At 55.9% G+C, this 15,794-nt stretch overlaps 9 protein-coding genes across 9 annotated transcripts; 3 read left to right on the top strand and 6 right to left on the bottom strand.

Moving 5' to 3' along the window:
- Positions 1–137: 137 nt before the first annotated feature.
- On the bottom strand, positions 138–1,920 carry N656DRAFT_828997 (uncharacterized protein; the record flags this gene model as incomplete). The annotated part of the gene is made up of 3 exons (XM_064818565.1): positions 1,727–1,920; positions 1,523–1,672; positions 138–1,455 (listed from the first exon to the last, which is right to left on the bottom strand). The coding sequence occupies exons 1-3, from the start codon at positions 1,858–1,860 to the stop codon at positions 138–140; spliced, it is 1,602 nt and encodes a 533-aa protein (XP_064670256.1). The 5' UTR covers positions 1,861–1,920.
- A 443-nt stretch (positions 1,921–2,363) lies between these two features.
- N656DRAFT_828996 (alpha/beta-hydrolase) lies at positions 2,364–3,481 on the bottom strand (the record flags this gene model as incomplete). The annotated part of the gene is made up of 3 exons (XM_064818564.1): positions 2,364–2,921; positions 2,989–3,297; positions 3,350–3,481. The coding sequence occupies 3 exons, from the start codon at positions 3,479–3,481 to the stop codon at positions 2,364–2,366; spliced, it is 999 nt and encodes a 332-aa protein (XP_064670255.1).
- A 593-nt stretch (positions 3,482–4,074) lies between these two features.
- On the top strand, positions 4,075–5,210 carry N656DRAFT_708786 (cupin domain-containing protein; the record flags this gene model as incomplete). The annotated part of the gene is made up of 2 exons (XM_064811538.1): positions 4,075–4,377; positions 4,437–5,210. The coding sequence occupies 2 exons, from the start codon at positions 4,075–4,077 to the stop codon at positions 5,208–5,210; spliced, it is 1,077 nt and encodes a 358-aa protein (XP_064670254.1).
- An 18-nt stretch (positions 5,211–5,228) lies between these two features.
- On the bottom strand, positions 5,229–6,388 carry N656DRAFT_778900 (uncharacterized protein). The gene has a single exon (XM_064815097.1). It carries the CDS (start codon positions 6,289–6,291, stop codon positions 5,371–5,373), a length of 921 nt encoding a protein of 306 aa, XP_064670253.1. The 5' UTR covers positions 6,292–6,388; the 3' UTR covers positions 5,229–5,370.
- A 510-nt stretch (positions 6,389–6,898) lies between these two features.
- On the bottom strand, positions 6,899–9,017 carry N656DRAFT_71101 (HAD-superfamily hydrolase). The gene has a single exon (XM_064811718.1). It carries the CDS (start codon positions 8,689–8,691, stop codon positions 7,120–7,122), a length of 1,572 nt encoding a protein of 523 aa, XP_064670252.1. The 5' UTR covers positions 8,692–9,017; the 3' UTR covers positions 6,899–7,119.
- Positions 9,018–10,130: 1,113 nt separating this feature from the next.
- On the top strand, positions 10,131–11,096 carry N656DRAFT_709104 (Aldo/keto reductase; the record flags this gene model as incomplete). Its single annotated transcript, XM_064811566.1, has 1 exon — positions 10,131–11,096. The coding sequence occupies one exon, from the start codon at positions 10,131–10,133 to the stop codon at positions 11,094–11,096; it is 966 nt and encodes a 321-aa protein (XP_064670251.1).
- Positions 11,097–12,152: 1,056 nt separating this feature from the next.
- On the bottom strand, positions 12,153–12,668 carry N656DRAFT_789348 (uncharacterized protein; the record flags this gene model as incomplete). Its single annotated transcript, XM_064816778.1, has 1 exon — positions 12,153–12,668. The coding sequence occupies one exon, from the start codon at positions 12,666–12,668 to the stop codon at positions 12,153–12,155; it is 516 nt and encodes a 171-aa protein (XP_064670250.1).
- An 831-nt stretch (positions 12,669–13,499) lies between these two features.
- N656DRAFT_778894 (uncharacterized protein) lies at positions 13,500–14,550 on the top strand. The gene has a single exon (XM_064815096.1). The coding sequence runs from the start codon at positions 13,545–13,547 to the stop codon at positions 14,394–14,396; it is 852 nt and encodes a 283-aa protein (XP_064670249.1). The 5' UTR covers positions 13,500–13,544; the 3' UTR covers positions 14,397–14,550.
- Positions 14,551–14,651: 101 nt separating this feature from the next.
- N656DRAFT_731023 (UBC-like protein) lies at positions 14,652–15,427 on the bottom strand (the record flags this gene model as incomplete). The annotated part of the gene is made up of 3 exons (XM_064812639.1): positions 14,652–15,023; positions 15,109–15,210; positions 15,272–15,427. The coding sequence occupies 3 exons, from the start codon at positions 15,422–15,424 to the stop codon at positions 14,808–14,810; spliced, it is 471 nt and encodes a 156-aa protein (XP_064670248.1). The 3' UTR covers positions 14,652–14,807.
- Between the last annotated feature and the right edge of the window lie 367 nt (positions 15,428–15,794).

The following is a 15,794-nucleotide window of genomic DNA, read 5'->3' as shown; positions in this document are numbered from 1 at the left end:
ATTCTTAGAACCGCCAGGGGTTCATTTCTGTTCAGACATATCCCTCCATGATCCATCCCCAACTGGCAAATGGACCTTCCATTGGTACAAAGTGCCTCCGTTTTCACCTCTCATGTTTCCAGCTGAAATGATTATCCCTACCACGCCGAGGTGTTGACGTCCATATCCAGCGGCTCATCCCATAACTCGCTCAACTCAGTTTCCGTGTATCTAATGCCCTTCTCTGCCCTTGCTAGCATACCTGATTGCACCTGAGCAAGTTTTTGCTGCCAGTATTCGACGTCCTCGGGTTTCTGGAGAAGCCCCGGGAGGTCAATTAGCGCAACCAGGATATCAGCAACCGCGGAGCTGTGCAGACCCGCGACCTTCTCCAGTGCGTAATATGTCCGCAAAAAGTAATTCAAGGCCTCCTCCGGCCTGCCAGTGACATAGCGCAAGAAGCCCATGATGAAGAGATATGTTGAGAGAATGCGCTGCGAATGGGGATTCAGGGGCGAAGGCGCTGGGATTCTAGCGCCTACGATATCCAAAATGCGCTCTGCGGCCTCAAACTGTCTGCGGGTGATGTAGCAGCTTGCTGTGCCCAAAAGCAGCCGGCATTGCGCGCTGGAGAGAACATTTTGCACCGGCTGGTCCAACTTCTCCATCACATGTGAGGTGACACGGTCAATTTCCCCGACCGCGGCCTGCCCTCGTAACCGAAGCACCAGCAGATACTCTCGCAGAGCGTTGATCGAGTTCTCGTCGCTTCCCAGACTCTCGTCATCAAGTAGCTCTGCAGCTACCGGAGTCTTGCCCACCGTAGTACGGTCCAAGCGGAACTTGGCAGTGCCCTGAAGCACCAACAGATACTCCGGCAGCGCAAGCGACCTGATCCGCGACCATGCCAAAGTCATGGGATGCCGCGGACCCAGCAAGACGGCGCACAACCTCGCCACAAACCGGACGACCGCGGCGCCCACCGCGGGCCGCCGGGCAGACAGGTAGAAGCAGCACCGCAGGAGGGCGGGGAAAACGGTGTAATCCTGGTCCTTGATCAGCTGGGGGAGGTCGTCGAGGAGGTGGTTGACGAGGCGGACGGCGTCGGCGTCGCGCTCGCCGCCCGGCCAGTCGGCGACGTTGCGCAGCCGGTCGTACCACGCGTTGAGCCGCGCGTTGGCCTCGACCCCGCCCGGGCCGTAGTACCGTTTGTGAGTGGGGGATAGTTGCCAGAGGCCTTGTTCGAAGGAGCCTTCGGTGTAGGCTTGGAAGAGGCGGAGGATGTCTTCGTGCACGTGAAGGTCGTCGGCGGGATCGAGGGATCTTGGCACGCTTGGGGTTTGACTGCTTGGAGCGGGTTCTGGGGAGGGCGTTCGGCAGATGATATCCTTGACGATCACGACGTCGTCTACTGCTTTGCCGCCGTGTTTTGCCCAGAAGTCCGGGTTGCGGGACAGATAGCGGTTGACATCTTCCCTGGGACGGAGCATGGCATGAGTAGGATCCATTCAGTTGCATCGAGAGCAAGGCAATAGCGGCTTACCAGTCTACGGGCCGGTTGCGGAGAAAGAAGCAGGACTTCTTGCCCATCATGTCACGCTCTTTCTTGAGCTTGAGCATGTAGGCCACCTCGGTAGCCTTGTGATTCTTGTCAATGCCCCATTTCCTGATTCTGCTCCTGTACATCTTGGCCCTGGACAAATTTTAGTGCCCATCGGCTTAATGAGGAGATGCGTAGAGCACCCACGTGGCAAAGAAGTGATGATGCGCGGCCATGTACTCCATAACCTCTCGAAGAGGCCGTTTCTCGTCAAGATACAGCCGAGTTATGGTAGCCCGCTGGGCGTCCCATTCGCTCGGGCTTGCGTAGAGACTTTGCATGTTGCTACAAGTCAGATCGGGAATTGGAGGTGTTGAAGAAGCACTGAAAGCAGCAAACTTAATTGTCCCGAGGACGGTTGTCACCTTGCCTTTTCAAGCCTCCCCCGTCCCGGGCCTTCGGGCTTACGTACAGATAGCATGCCGAGATGTGCCCTGATAGGCTGGGCATCCGGGCCGCAGTGAGGCAGTGCTTGTGGTCAAGAAAAGTTGCATATCGGTAGGGCTGTCAGCATGGATACCAATAGCACCACGCTAACGCTAACTGGCCTTGCTTAGGCTGTGATTATGCCTGATAAGGGAAAGGGCCGGGCGATCAACCTGGAAGTTCCTGCCAAGCACTTCTGATGGTTTCTCTGGGACTGGAAGGAGGGATGGTGATCGTTGACACGGCCGTCATTGCCAATGTGCCATGATTTGCGACGGAAGGTTCCTCTTAGCAGTTTGCAGTTTACTCATACAAAGGACAACCCACGATGCGGGATTCCGTACCGAATCAGGCTTCATCACTTGATCAAGCTTTCCAAGAAGTCAAACCCCTCCCGTTGGAGGTTCCAGGTTTGTGATCCCACCACCATGTTGGCCGCAAACGTATGGCCTTCCCCCGGTATAACTCTCAGCCCACAATGCACACCATTCTCGGCCAATGCATTAAGTAGCGATTTGCTCAGGTCTAAAGGCACCATATTATCCTCGTCGCCATGGACGATGAAAGTGGGCGGGAACCGAGGTCCAACGTTTCGAAGCGGGTCGACCTTGTTCCATTCCTTGGTCGGGAAGATGGCGTCCATGACGGTGCCGTTGGCAATCTGCGTGAAAGCATACGCGACCCGGGGGTTGGAGAAATCTGGTCCTCCAGTAGGGTTCGCCTGGCCCTCGAGCGAGACTCCTCCTTCGATGGGGACATGGTCGTTGTTGAAGATCTGGTTGATGAAATCTTGATCCAGATTCGGAGGAAGCTTGGCTGCGATGTGCGGCAGTTTCAGCGTCCAGAAGGGATGAGAGAAGTTGCACGGCCCGTACATGTCATAGATGCCTGCGACTGGACGAGCGACCCCAAACCCCTAGTCCTGTTAGTGGCCTTCTCCGCGAATCCTCATCATGGATCCCAAAGAAGAGTGTCATTCTCACCAAACAAAGAGCCAGAGTCCCTCCCGAGGACGTGCCAAAGGCAAATATGTGATTAACGTCGACGAGATGCCCCAACTCGGCAGAAGTCAGAGCCTTTTGCAATCCTCCGTTCTGGATCCAATCGAGGAGGTCGCGGCAGTCCTGAATTGGGCCTTCTAGAAGGTTGACCTGGGGGCACAGTCTATGGTTCGGCACTACGACGATCCACCCCCTTTCCAAGCAGTCTTGCACCTGGTCCTTGTTGACCATCCTCGATGACCCGAGCATGAATGCCCCTCCGTGGATGTTGATTACTGGGATTATGTCAACCTGTGCGTTTTGGTAGTTAGGCAGACTGCTATTGGATCATCGACATACTGACCGGGCATCCAGCATCCTTCTTGCCTTTCGGCGATTGCGGCAGATACACTTCGGCATCTATCTCCTGAGATCCCAGTGTCTTGTACACCACTCTAAGCCACCGAAGGTTTGCCAGCCACCGAAGGTTTGCCATGATGTCAACAACGAGCTAGTGAAGCAGGGCGAGAATGTGGGTCGTCAGCAATCAGGTAGAGGCAATCCGGATGATGGGGAAGGGAAGTGTTTAAGTGCCAGTCAAGGCCGAAGATGTGAATCACTTTCCTCGATGTTTGAGGTGTGATAATGCGACGGGTCTATGACTCCACCGGCTTCGTGTTCTCAGCGAAGCACGCACGGCACGGAGGTGCTAAGCCCCGACTTGAGGAAGTTCGAAGCAGGACCGATACTTTCCGCTAGCCGCCCACTTCCCGATGTTTCTGAGTTTGTCGGTGTTTCGGTGATCCACCGCTCCTCACACGTAAGTACCCCACCGTTCGGTTATTGTGGACGGCATATCCCGGGGTGATTCTTTGAGCTGACCCTTTAAACACCCCATAATGAGTAACCTTGAGAGTCCGAGATGCAAGTTACCTGACTTATTGACTAGAAGATTGAAGAACTAGTAACTCACAAAAATCACAAGCTCATACCTTTACTTGGTCGTCTGTTCGACAATTCTTACTTCACCCAGATTCCAGCATAGCAGCAAGAGGCTCACATACAACCAGCCAAACCAAGTCACTCACAATGACCATCCCTGTTGTAGCAACGCCACCCGACGCCCGGACGAACTACATCGTCGACCAGCTCGAGGGTGAGCGCATCTCCATTCCTGGAAGCAAGGGTGTGTTCCGGATCCTGGCATCATCCAAGCAAACCAACGGCGGCATTGCCGTTTTCTCGAGCGGTGCTGTCCTCTCCGACGCCCCGGGCTTTCACTGGCACGCCGAGGCCCATGATGTCTTCCTGGTGACCAAGGGCTTCTTGAAGCTATGGAACGGCGACAAGTGCAGGATCATGGGTCCGGGCGATTTCGCTTATATCCCCCCCGTGAGTTCACCCTGGAGTTTCTCAGTCCGAAAGGGATTCTGATACACCAAGTCACTCAGAAAGTCATCCACAACCCAGAGATGCTCGGACCGCACACCGAGACCCTCGGGCTAATCGCCCCCGGTGACTGGGTGGATTTCTTCCGGTACGTGGCCGAGCAGTACCAGGGCAACATCGTTCCCGAGACGGACGACCGCGATCTCAAGAGCCACATCATCCCCAAGGTTATGGCCGCCAAGGACCGGTTCGACGTCCATTTTGTGCGCGACTACCAGCCCCCGGAGGTCGGTGAGTGGCTCGAGACGGAGAACCAGCTCCCCTGTCCGCTACAGGGCTACTTCCTCCGCTCCAACACGGGTCCCAGGTGGATGCTGGGGGGCGTCATGTCACGGCCGTTCATCAACGCGTCGCAGTGCGAAGGGAAGTTTGCCATTTCGAGCATTGAGGGTTCGAATGCGTACACCGACGCCAAGCCCCTGGCCAGGCGATGGCTTACGTTCCCTGCGGTCGACCACTGCCTGGTCATGTTTGAGGGGCTGTTGCGGGTCAAGGTGAAGATAGAAGGACAGGCACAGGAGTCGGCTGAGTGGACGGCTGTTAGAGAGGGCCAGACACTTACCATCGCTGCGGGGCAGACGTTTTCGCTGGACTTTGCCTCGCGCTATGTGCGTGCCATCTCCTTCACTAACGGCCCCGGTCTAGAAGAGCTTATCCAGACCGCTGGATCGTCGTTTGCTGGCTTTGTGCTTCCGGACGAGCCCGTGCCATGGGAGGAAGCGCGTCTCCAGGAGGCTGCCAGGAGGGTTGGGGTTCAGCTAGGAGATTACATATAGATTTGGAGTCTGTTGGGATGGAAGTATCACTTGGCTCAGTCCAGCTTCCTCTTGCCGTCACAGATATTGTACTATCACATCTTTTTCTCCGTTCCTTTCAACATCAACCCATCCACCAATCACCCACAACATGCCCCTTCACCTCGGTGAAGTACAAAATTCAAGCCCTTAACGGAACAGGCCTACCCCCTTTCCTCAAGCTCCGCAACCACCTCTTGCTCAACACCGTCCCATTCCCAAACGTGGTCCCATTCAGCCCGCACCCATCCACCACACACGCCGACGCCGTATGCAAGTACTTTATCTTCCCACCCTCCACCCTGAACAGGTGACTATCCGGCATAGCCGCCTGGCCCTGCGTCCGGTCCAATCCAGGAAACCCAACAAACAAATCCACCGCGCCCACCGTCTCATCCACAACATACCGCCGGTAGGGGACCACAATCGTGCTCGGCCACACCATGACACACTCCTCACCCTGCATCTCTCCGCGAGCAGGCAGCCCGCCTTCTAAGCGATAGCATGGCGCTCCCCAGGGGACGGTCACGCTGACGTTCTTGAACCGGTCAAAGTACGCGTCGCCGACCGTCTGGATCTCCTCGCGCGACGCTTGCTGCCCCACAGGCAGCTGTGTCCAGTCCTCCCCCGCATTCAGCGCCAGCGTGCCGGTGGCATTGAACAGCCAGTCGCCTGTGGTGGTGACGACGGATTCGATGAGGGTGGCTTTCTCCGTGGCCGGGTCGAAGACCATGCGCGTGTGGATGACGTGCGGGTTGGGGTCGTTGGCTGCGATGATCTCGGTGAAGGCGGCGCACTGTGTTGTGTCGTGGATGGAGCGGGAAAAGTCGACTTTTAGGGACGTGGAGAGACGGCTTGCGGTTAGCGTGGTGAGTTGGTTGTTCTCGAGGTAGATGAAGTTTGGTGAGCCGAGTGTGAAGGGCTGGAACAGGGACGGGTTGCCTGCTTCTTGGGCCGCGAGGTAGGACGTGGTGGTGTTGATGAGGAAGGGGCGGGTGCAGGCCGATGAAGCGGAGATGGCCAGGAGGGCGAGGAGGGTGAGGGTTGCTAGGGGGGAGGACATTGTGATGATGCTGCTATTCGAGTCTTATTTTGGTACTACTAGCAGTGGCAGCAGGTGATGTCCTTGGGGAACATGCGGTTCAAGAGGGATCAATACAGACGCTACACCGGTTCACAGATGACAGTAGATTTGCGTCCTTATATCGCTGAGTCGAATATGTCCCCTCACCGAGGACTCGCTGCTAGTAGGAGGCAGAACTAGCATCCGACTGCTACAGCGTCGTGGCGAAACTGTCATACCTGCACCATCTATAGTGTTGCTAGGCCCCGCAGCGCGTCTATCATATCAGTCATCATCCTACTACATGATATTGGTGGAAAGACTCTACGAGGAGGTGAACCCGGGCAGTCCCTCTTTACTTCTGACGAGCCGTGCAGGTTGACATATTAGCCGCCGCCACCCTCACTCTGTGTGGCAGACGCGGATCGAGCCGTAGACGTTGCAATCCATCAACTGCCGGGACTGATGTAACCCCTGGCCGGCTGCGTTAATATGGGATGCCGGATATTCCAAGTCCTCGACCGAGAATACCATCTCATGAAGAGCGTTACACATGGCATTTGCGTTTGGGTAGAGATGTGGCAACGATTGACGGCGTACTGACAGATCCCTCTATTCAGATATCTACCACAACTGACTATCAACGAGACAAACGATTGTAGTGCCCCAGGCTGGTATCAACATATGCTAGTAATACTTAATCTACTGCGGTTTGTTTTTGTACGTTGTCTAATCCCCTTATCCAGCAAGTCCAACGAAACCGGAAAAACCAAACAGCCATCTCATCTAACCAACATATCCCAAAACGCCAATACCCACGATGCATGCTCAAACCTCAATAGCCGACGCGGCGGCGCTGTCGTGCAAGACCGGGTTGACACCCTTGTCGTCCCACTTGAACACAAAGTCATCACCCAGCTCCTTGCGACAGGCCGCCGTGACCGCCTCCCACACATTGGCAAAGACGCCAAAACTGGCCGGATTCTCGGGGTCGTTCTCACCACCCTGGAACACTCCCGTCCGGACCAAGCACGTGTTCCATCCGTACATGTTGCCGCCAATAATGTCGGACGCCGGGTTGTCGCCGATCATGTAGACGTTCTCGGGCACACGTTCCTCGCCGTGCAATATGTCCATCCACGAGGCGATGACCTCGTCGGCGTACTTGTACGTCGCCAACTCGGGCTTGCCGTAGACGACGCGCTCCAGCTCGACGCCCGTCAGCGCCTTGTACATGGCCTCGAGGCCGATGCGGAATGCGCCCTGGCTCATGCGCGGGATGGGGTGCTCTGTGGGGCAAAGCATGTCGCCCTGGGAGAAGTAGATGGGGATGCGCTGCGAGACCGGGTCCTTGGCGATGGTGCCCAGCCGCCCGTTCTCGGACCGCAGCAGATCCACGATGATCTGCATGTCGGTCGCGTAGTCACGCGAGTCGGAGAAGACCATGATGGCGTCAATGTTGATCTTGGAAAAGTCGCGGGGCCGCGCCGCTGCACGTTCTTCCTCGGTAAAGACCCTGTATGGAGCGATTGAAGGGTCCCACGCGACGATGTCGTTGGGCACGATGATGTCCTTGAAGCCGTATTGCTCGGCAACCTCGCGGCACCGAGTTCCTTCGCCGCCGACGACGAGAACCGTGTTGTAATACTCCGCAAGCGCGCGCATAGGCGTGTGGCTTTGTATGAACTGCTCGGTGCTGATGGGGTTCTGGAGAATTTTGGACAGCTGCTCTGTGCGAGCCAGCTCTGGCTTGCCAGAGCCGTTGGTCAGGAAAATGTGGGGGATCCTGATGCCGAGCTGGTTGTCGCCGTTGAGCATGTCGAGGACACGCTTGCCTTCCGGTATCAGGCGGTCGCCATGCACCAACACGCCGTCAATGTCAAAGACAAAGGCCATATTCTTGGCCGCCTTGACCTTCTCAGCGTACACATCTTGCACCTGGGATGCCAATATTTCTCGCGTTGGCTGGATCGGTGGCATGCCAGGCCTCTTCAGCACATCCTGAATCCCCGGAAACGTAACGCTGCTGAGACGAGATTGTCTCTTTGACTTGGGGATGGGCAGGGCAGCCCCGAACGAGTTGCGAGACACCCTCCGCTCCCGCATCGAAGGAGAAAGCGACAGATTGTGCATGTATGGTGAGGTGTCTGCATCGGGAGACCTCAGGGCCGGCACTTCGATCGTATTATGTGAGCCAGGCGATGTCTCGATGGGAACCATGTTACCCCAGCTTCCCAACCGTCTATGGCGAATACTCCCGCGGTTCTCGCCCAAACTGTCCTTCTTGGTGTCTAAGGGCGAGTCTTTTGGCCGCGTTGTCTTGTCAGGGGAGTCTGGAGGTGTATGAACACGCTGCTTCGGCGACGGCATGCCGAAATCAACCTCCTTGAAACCCGACATAGTGCCTGGTTCCTTTATTTTCTCTTCAGAAAGCTGCAGGAAAGTAAAATTCTGGGGCTTGGTGTACTGAAGCCAGAAAGATGTGGATACAACAACGAATATCGTCTTGCGGGAATATCACAAAGTGCGAGTAGGGTTGTTAGCTCGAGGACAATCAACGGATGAATCTAGGGGAAGGCGCGATCTTATATCTGGATGACATGAGTAAATCTCTTCAGTCAACCTCCCTGCATCGTATCCAGTTTTGGAACGTGTGTTTCGCCTGCGAAACGGCGAGTCCATGCCGGTGTCTTCGGCGACTCTCCATCCTCCCCACTGGAGGCGTAATGTATACGGTCGATTCCAACCCGCTATCAGCCCTCAGAGATCCATCATGACGACAACCATGGATCCAAATCTGAGCGAAACGCCCCACAGGGGTCCAATGCCTCTCTGGAACGGTGTACCCTCAGCTTGTTCCACATGTGATCTCGCATGCAGTCTGGTCCTGATCATTTTCGCGATCAAGGAATAACGTACGACCAGGTCTGCATCCGGTTAGAGACTCCTGCCTGGGCGGATTCGAAGGAAAGGGATTTGCAAAAAGGGTTTGTAGCGGTGAATAAGAGGGAGCTCTAAGAGCGGTTGAACGGCATTGTCGACAACAAGGTCGATGGCGTCACAAGCAGCAAAGCTTTTGGACCTCAGACGTGAGTATGAAAGTGTAGGGGCCTCTGCGGAGCCAGGTCCCGCCCAGAGTTCGCCTCAGCGGAGTCGAGCGTGCTGTACTGTGGATCTGGTTGGTGGTTGGCTGCGGCCTCTAGTGATGTTAGCAGGCCCATCCCGTCGGTCGGAGCCGCCGAACAAAACCCTGTTAGCAAGGGCACAGTGCAGTGTTGGCCCATCTCATCGGGAACTTGGCAGATGGAACGGTGAAAGTCTCCGACATGACTCGGACCTGACGATCGAATACCTAATCTTATCTAGGTGTGGAATCGGATCTTCGATAAACTGGGTCTTCAAGCTTGGCGCGGCTTTTATCATGCATGGTGCCGTTCTTTGCCGTGCCGAATCGACCCCTGGCGGCAGAGCCTCCAGCGATGCTCGAATGCGTCACAAAGTGGGACAGCCGTGGAGTGGGAGCAGAGGTCGAAGACGTCTCAGCGTCAGGGACGGGTCCAACGGGTCCAACGGCCCACGGGTCGTATCGTACCAACTCAACGAGGTTTCCGGAATAGACACCGCCAACGGCAGCGCAAAGTGCCAAAAAATTGCGCAAGGCAGGCGAGAGCGCGGCTTGGCTCAGAATTTATTTGTCGCGTCATCCCATGAAAGTGGGCTCAGGGGCTTCCCGAGATTTGCAATGCCCTTCGCCCGTCACCACAGCTTATTGTGAGTTTTCGTTTTGTCTCCTTCTATCTTGCCGCCGCCCCAGAGAACTCGTCAAAACAGGCCTAAAGATGGCTGCATCTTCCAAGACATACACGCTCAATAACGGCGTGCGGATCCCGGCCGTCGGATTCGGCACTTTCGCCAATGAGGGTGCCAAGGGAGAAACGTACAAGGCGGTCTCCAAAGCTCTCGAGGTCGGCTATCGGCATCTTGACTGTGCCTGGTTCTACCACAACGAGGACGAAGTGGGGGACGCGATCCACGACTTCCTGTCCAAAAACCCTAGCGTGAAACGTGAGGACATCTTCATCTGCACAAAGGTCTGGAATCACCTGCACGAGCCCGAAGATGTCAAATGGAGTCTGGAGAACTCGTGCTCTAAACTGCGTGTCGACTACGTCGACCTTTTTCTGGTGCACTGGCCGATTGCTGCCGAAAAGAACCCGGACCGCACCGTCAAGATCGGGCCCGACGGCAAATATGTCATCAACAAGGAGCTGACCGAAAACCCGGAGCCGACGTGGCGGGCAATGGAAGAGCTCGCCGACAGCGGCAAAGCGAGGGCAATCGGGGTGTCCAACTGGACGATTGAGGGACTGCAAAAGATGCTCAAGTTTGCGCGCATCAAGCCGGCCGTCAACCAGATTGAAATCCATCCGTTTCTTCCCAACAGCGAACTGGTCGACTTCTGTTTCCGGAACGGCATCATGCCCGCCGCATACTCGCCGCTAGGGTCGCAGAACCAGGTGCCATCGACGGGCGAGACGGTCCGGGAGAATGCGGCTCTGAACGCGGTAGCGAAGCACAGCGGGCATAATCTCGCCCAGGTTCTGCTTGCGTGGGGGTTGCAGAGGGGGTACATTGTGCTGCCCAAGAGCTCCACGCCGAGCCGCATTGAGAGCAACCTCCATATCCCTGAGCTGACGCCCGAAGAATTTCAGGCCATTGAAGATGTTGCCAAGGGTCGCCACGTTCGCTTTGTCAACATGAAGGACACGTTTGGATATGATTTGTGGCCTGAGGAATCGCAGTAAAAATGAACCAAGAATGGAGCTCGAGGCATTAGAATGTAGATGGCAAATTTGCAGGTGTTGGGTGGTTAGATGATTTTAGGCAGGATAGAGTCGGACGTGCATGGGAGTTAGCGAGCGGTATAGTTCATTGTTGGGGTTTTCAGTTTGTGATTTTGAGTTTTCAGTTGTGGCACGAGTATCTTAGATTGGTAGAAGGTGGTTGAAGTCTTAAAATCGGTTAGAATCATATGCACGAGCGGTTCGTTGGTCTTTTAACTCAAACAAGACCGTGTGCCTTTGTATTTCCGTATTGCAAATTCCGCCATAACTGAGCCCAAGGTGTCATCTCTCAAGGTTGAAGTCTACCAGCTACTCGATTGGGAGTTCTGCTGGTGTGAGATTCACGAGGCACACGCCGACCCAACCGACGGCCAATCCGTCTGGTCCTTCTCGGAAAATCCAGAAGACCCAGGCGAAAACCCAAAGCTGATGCGTTGCTGTGGTACCGACCGACCACAGCCGACCCCGCCGTTGGTGGTGCAGGCATCTTCGAGGACTGAACCATTTGTAACGGTCCACGACTATGTCAACGCCGTACACCCGTGGCTTATGGGTCTCAAGGAAAAACTCCGGGCAGCCATGAATCTGCTCGACTCGGAAGGCAGGATACCCGTCGGGCCGCTCCCTGAGGACACACTGCTGCTGGTCGACGCGCTCGTGGCGCACGCCATCAGGATGCACGACTCGCCACCGTCGGGGGCGAAGGTGCGCGAGTTCAGAGAGCACCTAGCCAGGAAGGTTAAGCAGATCATGGGTATCGCAGAACAGCGTGGGATGGAGCGTCTCGCAGAAAACTCTGCGAGTTCGCACCCGGCCGTGCTAGATCCCATAATGATCAATCCCATGATGCGCGATGCAGCGGAAGGAGGCATGGCGGATCTTTGGGGACTCGACGCGGCTGAACTTGCAAAACTTGAACAAGACTTTCGAGATCGAGTTCGTTCTTCTCAGAGAGACTGAGTACGATTTGTATTCAATGAATGTTTCTACAGCAGAAGAAACACAATCTCGCTCAATCTAAGCTTCAGGGTTCCGAACGAGCTTGACAATGATGCCCTCGGGCCTCGCCTTGCTGGCCAAGTACTCAGGCGTGTGATAGGCGGGCGCATTGGCATCTACCTTGACGCCGACCATGCCGCCGCTGCTGCCGCAGGCGCCTAGCAGGGAATCCTTTATGTCGGCCTCGGATGCGCCCTCACCGCCGCCGTCGATGGTGCGGGCAAGGTCCTCGTACGTGACCGACGAGTTGATGCGGGGGGTGATGTGCTTAGCCAACGCGAGGACGGTGCCGCCGCCAGGAACGGGGAGCGTCCACTCCACGCAGTCAAATTCAGTGGGCATGGTCCACATGGCCGGAGTGGCGCTTTCAGAGGCCAGGTACCGGAGGTATCCGGCCACGTACGAGATCTCTTCCGGGTCGAGGTTTTGTGCGGTGCCGCCGTCTCTACCGTAGCACACCAACATGGCTGTTTCTCCGCAGGCTGCGAGAGCCACGGAGAAGGCTGCGAAGGGAGCCAAGGTAGTAGGACGCATGATGGGCTATGACTGCCGTGGTGCGGAATGACTTGGAGGTGCTCAAAGTAGACGTCTTGGTAATGAACGATGGGTCTACGGCCTTGGGAACCTGCCCGGCCGAGGGAGTTGTAGCCCTTGGGTTTTGGACGAGACAGCGTCACCAAATATCCGATTCAACCCCGTCCAACCGGTAACGGAGTGGGACACATCATTGATTGAACTGGGGACGACACTCATTATCGGCTCGCGTATCACAGACCGAAGGGGTAAGTGATTGCCTTATGCTCGCGGATTAATTCAAAGCATTGGCAATACAGCTCCAAATTACAGAAGGCCGAACAGCTCTTAGCAGCCCCGGAACTTGAAGTCGACGGCTTAGCAGCCATAGGACTACTGGTAGCAGAATTGTTATCTCTATCAAGGGGTTGTGCATGTTGTTCCAGTTCAGAGTTGTCTCCGAGACCATAGCAGAGGTAACTACATCATGATGTAGGTAGGTAAGGTAGGTATGTTCCGTCTAGGGAGCCAGGAGTTTCCACCGGGCACATAGGCCAACAACTTGAGTCTCGCGGATTGACTTGATCACATCTTCCATGACCCTACCCCTTAATACCATCATGTACGAGACCCTTATCTTTACATGAATGTTGTGCTTCTTGGGCATGCCTCGTGCTGTATACCAGGTAAGGCAGGTACTCAACGCGGAAGGATCTCAACCCGTCTGACGGCTCTTGCATACGACTTTTAGGCACACTGAACGGCGATCTCGCAAGGCGTTCAACCGTATGTATAAATATCAGGTGCCAAGACCGCCCGAAGAGTTAACCCCTGATTTCCTCCAAGCCAACAATTCAACCTCCTTGATTCAACCAAACCCAACCTAGCCTCGCCAAAATGGACCGCATGAATTTCATCCCCGGCAAGGAAGCCCAAAACGAGATATTCGCCGCCCAAGGCCACATCTTCTTCGACCGCCAAACAGCCCTCAACTTCGCCGACGAATTCATCCTGAAATCACCTCCCGCACTGGCAGGCCAACCCGGCAACTCCAACTTCAACCCATCCATCCTCTACCAAACCATGCTAACCTGCCTAAGCGAAGGCGACCAAGTCGACATCTGGTTCGGCCTGCGCGAGCCCGATCCAGCCAATGAAGGCGACGAAATCGACCCCTCGGGCGAACTAGTCGGCCACACGTGGGCGACGCTGCGCACCGCCGCCGCCGGTAACGGGAGGGAGAACTTGACGTACCTGTACGAGGTCGGCCGGCGCACGCCGCCCCTGAGCGACGCGCAGGCTGTGAGGGCGTTCAATGCCTATCGTGACGCGCTGGCTGTGTTCCGGCAAGAGCAGCCGCCGGTGCATCTCCCCATCCCCACCAACCTACCACGACATGTGCAGGAGCCGCCGCGCGAGTGGAATGGCAAGCCTGTTATTTCGCGGGCCCTGGCGCCGTCGAATCTGTACCACTCGTCGGGCAGGACGTGGTTCTTTGTTGATCTCAGCATGGCGCAGGGGGATGATCCGCACCGTCCGGCGGTGCTGTCCCGGCCGATGCGGGCTTTTGATGCCCTCGTTCTGGCCGCTATCATGACCCTCGTCATGAACCGGCCGCCGCTGGTGTTTGGGTTTAGTGGCAAGTCGCCTGAAGGCTTGGGGAAGATGCCGGTGGCGTTTAGGAGAGCGCACTATGAGGCGGATGGCAGGGTTGAGCCGACTGCGGATACGCCGCTGCTGGTACTGTGACTCGGACTCACGGTAGCGAATGGGGAAGGATGAACTTATGGTATGGTATTACTACTAGTACCTACCATACAGGAGGCGCTAGGTAGTAGACGTGATTCTCAATTTGGTTTGATTTCTCAAAACAAGTGGTTTAGAAGTGAGAAAGACTGCAGTTTAGAAGGCTGGGAATCAAACAGCCGAAGAAGGATCCCAGGTCTTCCGATCAGTCGCCGACTCGCCGCTGAGCTCGCGCTTCCTCCACAACCCCCTCCGGGTGCCAGTGTCCGTCTCGCTACTCGGACTCCCGTCCGGCATGCTGCTACTAGTAGGCGGACGCGATAACATCCCAATCAGCGGCGGGGGCCTGACGCCCGGCGTCGATCGAGCAGCGACGCGCTGATCGAAAATGGTGCTGCTAGGAGCTGGCGACCATTAAGGGGTGCGAAACGTGACCGTTGACGACGACACGCTCGTAATCGTTGACAACGCCGATCTTGTTGTGTCATCGTGATTAGCAGTAATAGCCTCGCGATGCTCCGCCCTCGTCTTCGTAGCGAATCGGTCGATGTAGCGGCGCACTTGGAGCTGGCTTTCTTCAGGGTCTGTGTAGAACTTGAGGGCTGCGATCGGGTCGATGGTGTCTCGAGACTAGTTGAAGGTGAGAATGGGCGGTGGTTACTCCTGTCTGCAAACGCCTTGCCGCGTTGCCATTTTCGGGTTGGATAGTACTCACTTCAAGGGTCATAAGCAGCCCATAAATGTGCATCAAGATCTCATAGATGCGCCGTGAGCCGGTCCACTCGCGATCGAAGATAGGGTGGCAGATTCGGCCGTGCTGGGACGGACAGAATCTGTTAGCCGTACCGCGCAGACAAGCGGGTGGTGATAGTACAGACCTTGGAGATATTCGGATGCAAGATTGGTGTGATGAATCGAACGGCTGGGGGAACCCTTGGAAAGTCGAGACCGATATCCAGGTAAAGCAGAAACACACCTGCTTCGTATGGCGATCCTTCGGGGCCCTCCATGACAACCTTCCAGAATCCCATGTTGCGCTCGCTCACGTAGATGTCCATATCCTTATGCTCGTGATCGACCATGGCCTTCAACTCGGCAAGTAGAAGGCGCTCTCCCACTACAGATGATCCGGTGCTGAATGGAGTTGAGCCGGAAATCGTCGAGTCCGCTATGGACGGGGTATGTGAGGAACGTCGCCTGCTCCAGTACCGCCTGGCCTCTCTCAGATCAATGAAGCTATCCGTCAGGTTTGAATGTGGCCGGCAGGGAGGAAATGAGAACTCGTCCCTCATGTCGTCCTCCTTGGGTCTGAAGGCCTCCCAGCTCAAAAATTGCTGCTTCTCGATATCCGGGCGGATACGGATGTCGATGAGGGTCTCGAGAAGAAAGAGCTGGAAGAAG

The sequence above is a fragment of the Canariomyces notabilis genome (genome assembly GCF_033297395.1).
Source record: "Canariomyces notabilis strain CBS 508.74 unplaced genomic scaffold N656scaffold_10, whole genome shotgun sequence".
Lineage (NCBI taxonomy): Eukaryota > Fungi > Ascomycota > Sordariomycetes > Sordariales > Chaetomiaceae > Canariomyces > Canariomyces notabilis.
Note: the sequence above shows the minus strand (reverse complement) of the source record. Positions and strands in the feature narration are given on the sequence as shown.

Coding starts and splice junctions, on each gene's coding strand:
- N656DRAFT_778900 (XM_064815097.1), bottom strand. CDS start 6,291: ATGTCCTCCCCCCTAGCAACCCTCACCCTCCTCGCCCTCCTGGCCATC.
- N656DRAFT_71101 (XM_064811718.1), bottom strand. CDS start 8,691: ATGTCGGGTTTCAAGGAGGTTGATTTCGGCATGCCGTCGCCGAAGCAG.
- N656DRAFT_778894 (XM_064815096.1), top strand. CDS start 13,545: ATGGACCGCATGAATTTCATCCCCGGCAAGGAAGCCCAAAACGAGATA.